At 36.2% G+C, this 12,274-nt stretch overlaps 1 protein-coding gene across 1 annotated transcript in view; it reads right to left on the minus strand.

Moving 5' to 3' along the window:
• LOC128638159 (B-cell receptor CD22) overlaps positions 1–12,274 on the minus strand; it is a 219,260-nt gene that overhangs the window by 80,016 nt on the left and 126,970 nt on the right. Inside the window, exon 4 of the mRNA XM_053690022.1 lies at positions 7,394–7,699. Coding sequence (XP_053545997.1) covers positions 7,394–7,699 — 306 coding nt within the window. The remainder of the gene's footprint in view (positions 1–7,393; positions 7,700–12,274) is intronic.

A 12,274-nucleotide genomic window follows, 5' to 3' on the forward strand; every position in this document is an offset into this window, starting at 1 on the left:
CATCCTTTTGTGAGAAAGGATTCACTGGATTGACAAGAGTAAAATTCTCTGCCCTCAATCACATAATCGCAGGCTTTGCATCTACGATTACCACATTTGTATGTGCCATTGACAAGAAGCCATGAGCCAGCATTTTTCTTTGTGTTAGGTAATTGGCTGGGGGAAAGAATGTTACCCAGAGTAAGATTGCGTGAATATACACACTTGAATCCTTTCTCAACTGTTTATTTTAGACTGTTGTCCCCCAATAGAATGGGGAAATATTTTTTCACAATATCACACACTGATGAATAATCAGTGGAGTATTTAGTGATAAAGGATAGATCTCTATCTTCACTATTCTTACATGCTTGGTTGTGTAAAGAAGGTCTACCATCTTCCCAAGTTTTTTTGGCCAGATGGTTGAGCATTCTAAGTGGATACCCACGGGATTTGAGTCTATCCTTTATGTTTGTGCTTTCAATCTGGAAATCCTGGTCTCTACTACATATCCTACGCGCCCTGAGGAATTGACTTTTAGCAATTCCTTTGAACACGTGTGAAGGATGGGCACTTTTTTTGTGTAGGATAGTTTTAGCAGAGATCGGCTTTCTATAAAGAGTAGAATGGCTTTTATTATCTGTACAATTTCCACTTAGAGTGACATCCAGAAAATTCACTTGTGTTTTGTGCCATTCAAAGGTGAAATTGAGGCCATTGTCACTACTGTTTAGGTATCTGACAAATCCAGAAGCTCTGGTTTCCGTAGATGCCCAAATGAAAATAAGGTCATCTATAAACCGTTTGAAAACAACTATTTCCTCTCTGAAGGGGTTTCCCTCATTGTATAGGAATGTTCGTTCAAGCCAGCCCATAAATAAATTTGCAAAAGAGGGGGCAAATTTCGCCCCCATTGCTGTACCTTGTTTTTGTAAATAAAACACCCCCTCAAAGAGGAAATAGTTGTGCTTCAAAAGAAAACGAGTGACTCTCAGTAAATACTCAATAGTTGTATCAGACATACCTTGATCTTTTAGGAGAAAGAATTTTATGGCTTCTAAGCCCATGTCATGAGGGATACTGGAGTACAGCAATACCACGTCAATGGTGAGCCAGCTGTACTCCTGTTTCCACTCAATATCATCAAGAAGTTTCAAAATATGTGTAGTGTCCCTGATATGGCTGGGTAAAGCTAATACAAAAGGTTGAAGGATTTTATCCAACCAATCGCATAGGGGTTCCAATAAAGACCCAATACCGGATACAATGGGTCGGCCCTTGATATCGCTCAGACTTTTATGGACTTTGGGCAGGTGATGGAAGACGGGTGTTAAGGGATGTCTGACATATAAAGTATCTGCTGTCTGCTGATCCAGAATACCTAAAAATATTCCGTCATACAAAACCTGCCTAAGTTCATGTTGAAACTCGACTACTGGATTTCGTTTTAAGATAGAATAAACATTGGTGTCACTTAATTGACGAAGAGCTTCATTGACGTAATGTGTACGATCCATAACCACCACACTACCGCCCTTATCTGATTGACGAATCACAATGGATTCATTATTTTTTAGTGAGGCAATTGCTTCATTCTCTCTCTTAGAAAGGTTGTGTGGTGGTTTTGTATTTTGTTGATTTAATAAGTGTAGATCTTCAACAACTCTTTTATGAAATGTCTCTAGGGCTTTTCCCTATTGTGTATTGGATAAAAATCACTACTGGGCTTTAACTTGGGTAGTTGGCTGGTGTTCTGAATGAGTATCAGATTCAGCTTGTAAGTTTTCCAAGGTTACTACACTACAAGCTTCATCAAACCCCAAATTTGTATGTCCAATGCCTGAATGATGTATAGCCCTTGTGGATTGTTCTGGAACTTTATTGGAGTTAAAATGTTTTTTGAGAGTTAATTTCCTGACAAACCGGTTGACATCAATGATAGTTTGAAAGATGTCAAATCTTCTATCTGGACAAAAACCCAAACCATATTCAAGTACTTGTATTTCTGTCTTATTCAGATTATATGTGGACACATTAATTACATTGCTGTTTTTCAATGTATGCTTGTTTTTTGGTCCCTCAGTGTGTAACGATGTAGTTGTGCAGGTGGTTGTTTTGGGGGTAGTTGTTGTTGTTTTTGTTTGTATTTCTGCTTCCCCCCCCTCCTCCTGTGTGTTTCTGAGCCACGTGAAAAACCTGAGGTGTTGTCACTTTGTTCATATTTTCATTACTGCTCAAAAGGTTTCTCTCTTTTGTATTATGACTATAATGTGAGCTATGGCCTTGTTTTAATACTGAGGGATGAGTCATAGAGTTCTTTTGTATGGCTCACAAATTTGATTGATTAACACCACTGGGGTGTACATCCAATGATGGGGGCTCAATATCATCAATGTCAGTAAATGATTCAAATTCAGAATCAACAGCTGAGCACTCATCACATGATGTAGATGCCACCTGTGATGATTGATCATCATCAGTCGTCTCAGGATCTGAAAAAGTCACCTTTTTCTTGTGATTCTTAGACTTATTTTTCTTTTTCTTAGGTAGTACAGAATCAGATTCCTCTCCTGAAGTAATAGCTAGCTGTTCAATATTGGCATTAGTGTCATTAGTTCTATTTTTGTTATTTTTATTCTCGTTAAAACCCAGTTTTCTCTGGAAATTGTTTCTAAACCTCCTCTGTTTCTGCCATAAAAACACCTGTCCATCACTATAGTCTTTTTGGTCACGTAAAAATTTGGATGTTTAGTATGGATTAAATCTGTCCTGGATGTTTCCACTACCTCTCTTAGCATAGTGTCAAATCTTTCATAATTCTCACTGTCTCTATAATAATTTAAGTCAGACTGTAATTTTGCAATGTTATTTCTAATGCTGATTAGTTGTTCAGTCTTGTATTTAACTAGCATGGTCATCAGGCGTAAAGAACATTCAGACAGTATGCTCTTCCATTCTCTAATAAATTCTGTGTCCCTGACATCAAAGTTTGGGAATTTTTTAACCCTTAAACCTCTTGGGATCATCTGTAACAATAAATATTTATTTAGGATCCATGAATCTAATTTGAGACGTACTTCTTTAAGTCCCAAGATCTCAAGGTTATGGAATAAATCACCTAATTTCACATCTTTAGACACAGTAGAGAAGAATTCTTCTAATTCTAACCCTTCCAAATCTTGATCATTTAAATGTTGTAATGAATACAATTGTGTGGTATGATGTGTTAATTCCATATCAATAAAATTGTGGATGAAATACAAATGTAATCAATTATAGTAAACGAATAAATATGTGGACAAAAACAGTCCAAAATAGAAATATATATAAGCATGCAGTTCTTTCAGTGTCCTTAGGAAGTTCTTTGATATATATCCAAATTTCAAGGTAGGAGTCAAATAGAAAAAAGGGAGTTCAAGGATATATTAAACAAAGAGCTGCACCAATCAAAGATATATGTATCAATGGCAGCAAAGTCCCGTATATGTAGTAAGACAGCTGGAGTCCACTTTGCCTTTATAAAATTATACACAGGAGAATAAAGACAAGATAATATTATTATTGTTGTACACTCCAATAACAACATTGATAAATATGTGTAATAAAATATTCCAGAATGTTTGATCCAAGAACACAATCATATAAACATACATATATAGTATATTACTACTAGCGTATTGTGCACCTTATTAAATACTACCTTGAGTCGAGGATTGCGCTGTCTCCCTTTGTATCTTACACCTTGTAAGCTGGTAAATCTCTTAAGCAAAATATGGCCATATTGTGTAACTCAGATCTCGATTCAAATATACACTCAATGGCAATTTTATTAGGTACACCTGTTCGAATGCTTAGTAACATCATTTGCTAATCAGCCAATCATATGGCAGCAACTCAATGTATTTAGTCATCTAGATGTGGTAAAGACAACTTGCTGAAGTTCCAACTGAGCATCAGAATCCGGAATAAAGGGGATTTAAGTGACATTGAATGTGGCATGGTTGTTGGTGCCAGACGGGCTGGTCAAAGTATTTTAAAAAACTGCTGATCTACTGGGATTTTCACGCACAACCATCTCTAGGGTTTACAGAAAATGGTTTGAAAAAGAGAAAATATCCAGTGAGCGGCAGTTGTGTGGACGAAAATGCCTTGTTGATGTCAGAGGTCAGAGGAGAATGGGCAAACTGGTTTGAGATGATGTAAAGGCAACAGTAACTCAAATAACCACTCGTTGCAACCAAGGTATGCAGAATACCATCTCTGAATGCACAACACTTCGAACCTTGAAGCAGATGAGCTAAAGCAGCAGAAGACCACAGCGGGTGCCACTCCTGTCAGCTAAGAACAGGAAACTGAGGTTACAATTCACACAGGCTCACCAAAATTGGACAATAGAAGATTGGAAAAATGTGGCCTGGTCTGATGAGTCTCGATTTCAGCTGCGACAGATGGTAGGGTCAGAATTTGGCAAAAACAACATGAAAACATGGATCCATCTTGCCTTGTATCAATAGTTAAGGCTGGTGGTGGTGATGTAATGGTGTGGGGGATATTTTCTTGGCACACTTTGTGCCCCTTAGTACAAATTGAGCATCGTTTAAATGCTATGGCCTACCTGAGTATTATTGCTGACCATGTCCATCCCTTTATGACTACAGTGTACCAATCTTATGATGGCTACTTCCAGCAGAATAATGCACCATGTCAGAAAGCTCAAATCATCTCAAACTGGTTTCTTGAACATGACAATGAGTTCACCACTGGGATGTGGTGGAACAGGAGATTCGCATCATGGATGCGCAGCCGACAAATCTGCAGCAACTGCTGCTTTCATGTCAATATGGACCAAAATGTCTGAGCAATGTTTCCAACACCTTGTTGAATCTATGCCACGAATAATTAAGGCAGTTCTAAAGGCAAAAGGAGGGGGTGTACCTAATAAAGTGGCCGGTAAGTGTATGAGTATAGGTGATTTTTGCAATATTTAAATTGTTTTGAAAATATAGAAGTGGATGTGCGTCAATATTCTATTTTGTGAATATTGTTGTATAACACTCAAAATATTGGGCAAGATTACAAGTAGTGCAGTTGAAGTAAAATGTTTGCATACAATCGAAAACCGACACGTGCTATGTTTAGGACTTCAGATATCGCAACTGGGCTAACTTCTTTTCCCCATAGACTTCAACAGTAGGCGTAAATAAATAAAAAAGCCTAACACTTTTTGCTCGTGCACTAGGCTTTGTGGTGCATGCTAGCTCAAGTTAAGAAGCAGCAGTTGTAAGATGTAAGACATACTTCCTGGGGAGATTGATAACCCCTGTGCTCAGGCAATCAGTTGTATGTAAGCAGGGGACTAGTATTTGTTCACGTGAGCTTGGCGGACAGATTTCTCTTTCTCTCCCAATGTTTATTCAAAAAAGTTTTTTCCTTAATTTAAGCTCTTTCTCCCCTCTTCCTTTTCTTCCCTTGTGACTTTTCTTTACCTCTTATCATCTTTGCATTAATTCCTAGAGATCAGAAGATAGTGTATAACTGACTAATGGAAAACCCTAGAATAGGGTGTAGGTATATATTGATTTTTAACATTGGATTACACTTGTCCAATCACTGGGATCAAAAACAATCCTTTAAAAAATATATCAAATGATTTATTTACAAAACTCCCCATTGACTTTAATGGTGATTTTCCGTTGAAAATCCATAAAAAAAAAATTCTATAAGATTGTGAACAACCCCTTTTTTAGCTCTGCCTTATTATGGAGTCAATCACAATCCTATCGAAAAGTTTATCTAAGGATTTTCAACAGGAAGTCACCATTAAAGTCTATGGCACGCATTGCGTTTTGCTCGCATGTAAATATTTTACTTTTAACGTGTAATACGCACGCTAAACCACCCGGGTTAATTTCAATAGTGATCGCACACAAGCGAAAGCTCTGAATAGCATGACACTTGTAATCTGGCTCATACTATCTTATTGCTAATGTTGTTCATCATTAATAATAATTATAATAACAACCTATATGATGCGTTTCTCCTATTGGACTTAAAGCACTCTTACATCTTTTTTTAAAGGGACACCATGCTACAAAATTTGTTTCCACTTATTGTGTTCCAAATGCCTTGTTATACGTACTGCAGAACATTAAATATATAGGGAAATTGTTCCTTTTGATTTATTTATGTATTTGAAATAGCAGTTTTTTTCCCTTTAAACCCATCACCTAGAACATGTCAATAATAATGGGCTAAACCCTAAAGTTAAGCAGAACTACTAATGTTATTTATGTTTAGGGAGGGTTAAATAAACACAGCTATTTCATATGCACTTCTCTCTCTTCCTCATACCAAATATTTGGAGATTAATCAGTTTGTCTCCTTTTTACATATTTTTTCTGCAGATAAAATGTTTGTTACTCATATGGTCTGTGTAGGTGGGTATACAACAGACAAGAGTAGATATTTCAAATAACAAATAAAGGTAAAACAACTTTTTGCAATAAATAAAATAAATAAATAAATAAATAAAAATAAAAAAATGCACTCCAGCAGGTAAAATGGACCATTTGGGAACATATTTAAGGTAAGAAACTGTTTACAATGTCCCCTTATCACTATACTCTTGCACAAACCCGATTGCATATTCTAACATGCGCTAACCAGACATGAAAATATAAATATCTCACATTCCAATGTTCTTCACATAGCAGAATATGATCTGTTTATTAATAAATACATATTTCTACATATATCTGATGTATTTTAGTACAATATATATTTATACCAACATATATGGATGATTATATATAGGTATATATATACACAGATACATATAGGAATATCTATTTATAAATACTTAGAACATACTCTGTTATGTGAAGAACAGTGGAATGTGAAATATTTACAGTAAATACATTGTTAAAACATGTATTAGAAATGAATATTGCATAAATATGTTTTATCCATGTTTTCATCCAATACACACACACACACATATATATATATATATATATATATATATATATATATATATATATATATATATATGTGTGTGTCTAAATATGTGTACATATGTGTCTATGTGTTAATGTCTGTAAAGACAAATATGCACATATCAATACATAAATACATATGTACACACACAATATATATATATATATATATATATATATACATACATTTTTAGACATCTATATGTATGTATCTCTATGTTAAAGCTTTTTGTCTGCCTTTTTTCAAACACCTGAGACCTCATATTTTTGTCCCACTCGAATCATCTTAACTCCCATTGGCTTTGAGAAACTGACTGTCCAGACTCTGCCCCTAAACAGCCCTGAACATGAAGCCATGTTCCCTAACTATTAAACAGAAATACCAGATACGGAGTGATATCATAGCAAAATAAACTTACATTGCACGTTGAGTAGTAGCTGACGTCTTTCGGTTATTACATACGTATTTCCTCTTGTTAGAACACATTCTATGGTTTTATTGTGGTCTCTCCATGATGGAAGGAAAGTCAGAATGCTCTTTGTGCTTAAATCATTGTTTTGCTTTCTTGGTGGTTTTGTGGTGCTTGAGACATTCAAATCTGCAATCCATGCAAGATTCACTTGGTACTCAGGGCAATAGTAATTTACAGAGCAAGTCACCTTTGCTTCTTCTGACTCTTTCATTTCCATGCGTATATCCTCAATTTTAAAATCTGGTGCTTGATCTAGAACAAAGAAAAAAATAAATATATTATATATATACCAAATCCATCTAGATACACTCACTTCTGCTTTGCATCCACCTGGGTGCTCAATTGCATATCATGATATAGTTACCAGAAAAGGCACTCACCGGACCTTTTAGTAAAATATTAAAAATAAAATGCAGCTTTTATTGCTTACATTAAGATTCACATAATATTCTGCTGCCCTTTGACACCTTTTTCAAATATTACAACGGTATGAACAGCATGTATATGTGTATATTTATATATATATATATATATATATATATATATATATATATATATATATATATATATATGTTAGTAACACAATTAATTTTAATGATGTATTCACCTTTGACAACAATACACAGTTTTAGATTAAAGAGGCATTAAAGGGACACTGAACCCAAATTTTTTCTTCCGTGATTCAGATAGAGCATGACATTTTAAGCAACTTTCTAGTTTACTCCTATTATCTGATGGGTATATATGTGTGTATGTATATGTGTGTGTATATATATATGTATATATATATATATATATATATATATATATATATATATATATATATATATATATATGTGTGTGTGTATATATATATATATTATATATATTATGTTATATGGGTAATTTGAATCTCACATATTAAGCATATTGAGGGTAGCCTTAAATCTAGTATCAAATGTTTATAATGCAGCATTCCATAAGTTTCTTTGTATAAGTTGTAACATATGGTTCTAATATAACATCCTCTCTTCAAATGGTTATATGGGCATATTCTGTTATGTGCTATAACAACTTTTTTATTTCCTGTGGGCCCCTTATGCAGATGTGAAGTTAACTACGTTTTTTATATATTTCCTGTGACCTCATGTATGACGTATACATCACTATAAATTCTTTGTGTGTTCTTCAATAAAGGGGACTCTTGTGAAAACACTCAGTTGCATGTGTGTGTGATTTCAGTGGTCACCCCAGGGCCCTGAAGAAAACGTGTGCTGCACCCTTATCAGCCAGAGCAGAGCTAAAGAACAAAAGAAGTAACCCTACAAAACTGGTGTCAGAAGTGGGATGAAACAGGGAACTCTCGGAAGGTGAGCTGAACAAAGAGTCTTTTTTATTCTGACCTTTTTTCTCTTACCACGAGACCCATTAAGTTTCATTTTACATAGGAATAGTTGGGGAATATATATGTGAATCTTTGGTAGATTCTAAAAGAGCAATAGTAGATTTCTTTGGTAGAAATCAGGTTAAATAGAATGTAAACTGTTGCTTATATGTATTGCTGTTTCTGAATTTTAGATAAAACGCTACATTTTTTCTGGTGAAGGGTGACCTTTGACCTAGAGATAATTAATGCCAGAAACTACTGAAAGGATCAGCATAGTGATATTTTTTTCTCTCTCTCTTGTTGTAAACTTAAGCATTAAGCACAATAACTGGTAACGGAGTACAACCATTCTAGTTAATGTGGTTTTTGCAAAAAGATTCAATAATTAATTGCTCTTAAAGGTAAAGGTATTGTATTTTTTTATTGTTATTATTTTTTTATTATTATTTTTTTTTTTTTTTTTGTATTGTATTATATTTTGTTGTAAAAGTTTTAAATGATAAGTTAGGAGTTGAGAATGGGCAAATCCCAGTCTAAACAATTTCCAACACCTAGACCAGGAGAAAAATGTAAAGATTATGTGGGAAGGGTGTCGCCCGATGGGTTTATGTATATTATTCCTTGGGTTCAGAATATGGCAGATTGGACAGAAGCTATGAGAAGCTCTGATCCATTCCCCAGAGAGGGGGATAATGATAAATTTCATATGAATATGGTAAAAGGGTTGTGTCTAGGTGATGAAGAGGCATTTCCATGGTATAAAGGTGATCCAGGGTGGAATATTGATTATATGAAAAAGGGTGGGGAAAATTGGCTGACTGTTGCTCCATACTGGCAATATATTGATATAGATGGGAATAAAAAAAAGGGTAAAAGTGAGAAGCAAAGACAGAAAGCATATTCACCCCCCCCTGCCCCATATAATGCCCCTCACCTACCTTTGCCATCATATAACAGACTATATCCTAGCCTCCCATCCCCTAGTTACATAGATCTAGAGACTATTGCTATTGCCTCTGCTCAGGTACCCCAGGAATGGACCTTGCCAGGACCTTCTGTAACTCCCCGATACCAGGTCACCAAACCCCTGATTAAGGTTGAACCAGTAACACCTTCCTACCCCCCTACAATAACCCCACAATATAAAAGAGGGAATGAAGAAGTAGAGGAGGAAGAGGCAGCTGTACCAGAAGCTAGTATGCCATTTCTTACTGTGGGAGACCAATTAATTATTAAACCTTTGTCCCCGGGTGAATTAAGGGAAATTACCAAGGGAGCCCCAAACCCCCGTCAACATCCATCAGCTTGTATTATGTATTTAAAAAGAATGTTACAAGGACAAAACATGACACAGACAGATATAAGAATTATCATTGATGCACTTCTAGACTATGACCCTGAATCAGGTTGGGAGTGGGGTAATGTAAAGAGTATTAGTAAATTGAGTCGAGATCCAACAATTAACTATGCCCTAAACACACGTGAAGGACTTGATGAAATGTGGACAGAATTAAGTATAGAAATGCATAGAATATGGAAGGATAAACAAAGTATGTCAATTGCACTAGCGTGCAAACAGAATACAAAGGAAACAGTAGTAGAATTTGTTAAGCGTTTTTATAAATGCTGGAAGGAAGAGGCTGGAATGGAATCAGGAGATGCAATGGGCTCTCTGAAGGTCCAGACTTGCATTAGTAATATGCAACCTCAGCTTTCTTTGTTGGTGAAACAACTTGTCTCTGATTGGCCAGAGTTGACTCCAGCAGAATTCTTGAAAAGAATTCATGAAAAAGAAGGATCAAGTTGTTTTGACATCAGGAAATTAGAAGGAAAAAACGCTGCTTTTTATCAAAAGCAGAGTTTACAACATTGTGATCCATTGCAGGCCAGGGAAAGGAATAATACAGGGAGTAATAGAATGTATGTGAGAGGTAGAGGGAAAGCTAGAGGAAGAGCTAAAGGGAATTATACTTCAAACAGAACCCATTGATTAGTGCCCCTGCTTTAGGACTACCTGATTATTGTAAACCATTTCACTTGTATGCGAGGGACAATTGTAAAACCATGGCTGCTGTCTGTGCCCAAGAGCATGGTGGAGGCAATATGCGTCCCGTAGCTTTCTTTTCCAAAGTAGTTCCAATACCGGTACAAGGGATGCCGGCATGTCTCCGAGCATTGGCGGCTTGCGCCATGGCTGTAGAGATGGTTGAAACAATCACATTAGGCCATCCAATAGTACTACACACTAGTCACCAAGTTTTACATCTTGTAAAAAATGTCACTACCCAACACATGACTTCTCAAAGACTTTCTGGTTATGAATGTATATTACTGAATAATACAAATCTGACTATTAAATATATTAGTGTATCCTCAGGGCCAACTCAAATACTTAGTACCTTACTTACAGGATCACCAGACTTTCCAACAGACCATGATTGTATAGAGGTAATACACCACATTACCACACCAAGACCGGACTTGATGGATAAACCTTTTGACCATGCTGATAATGTGTTTGTTGATGGTTCTTGTTCCCAACCTAGTGACGGTATTTATAAGACAGGCTATGCCGTTGTGCAACTACCAGACATTGTTCTAGATGCAGGCCCCATTCCTTATCCTTCTGCACAAGCTGCAGAATTAATAGCACTCACAAAAGCATGTAAATTGTTTGAAAATAAATCTGTTAACATTTACACTGACTCTCGCTATGCTTTTGGGGTTGTGCACGATTTTGGTATGATATGGAAACAACGTGGTTTTGTTTCAGCAGATGGCAAGACCATTTCTCATACAGACCTGATTAATGACCTTTTAGAGGCCATACAACTCCCAAAGGACATAGCGATCATACATTGCCGTGCACATACATACAAGTCTGACCCTATTTCCTTGGGTAATGCGCTTGCAGATAAAATTGCTAAAGAGGCTGCTTATGTTTCTCATACACCCGGATCCACCATCCGTATGTATGCTGTTTTAGCCCCACCTTCATGTCCTACAGACCATATGCTTCTTGAACTCCAGGGACATGCCACTCCTAGTGACATATCTTTCTGGACTACTAATGGGTTAACTTTAGATGAGAATGGTTTGTTTTCTAAAGAGGGGAAGGTGGGCATACCGGAAAGCAGTGCACCACTCTTTATAGCACAAGCCCAAGGTGTTGGACACCTAGGTATAAAACCAACAACTAACTTGTTGAAGCAATCTTTCTACATTAGAGGTATAGGTGATCATTGCAAGGCATATATTAATAGATGTGTATATTGCTTACAGACCAATGCAACCATTCCCAATAAAGCCCAGCATGACCACTTACCCCCACCTACAGCCCCATTCACACATCTACAAATTGATTTTACACATATTCCAAAAACTGGCACTAAACAATTATATCTGCTTGTAATAGTTGACCAATTTTCTAAGTGGCCAGAAGCTTTTGTTACCCAGAGGGA

Source organism: Bombina bombina, chromosome 8, assembly GCF_027579735.1.
Source record: "Bombina bombina isolate aBomBom1 chromosome 8, aBomBom1.pri, whole genome shotgun sequence".
Lineage (NCBI taxonomy): Eukaryota > Metazoa > Chordata > Amphibia > Anura > Bombinatoridae > Bombina > Bombina bombina.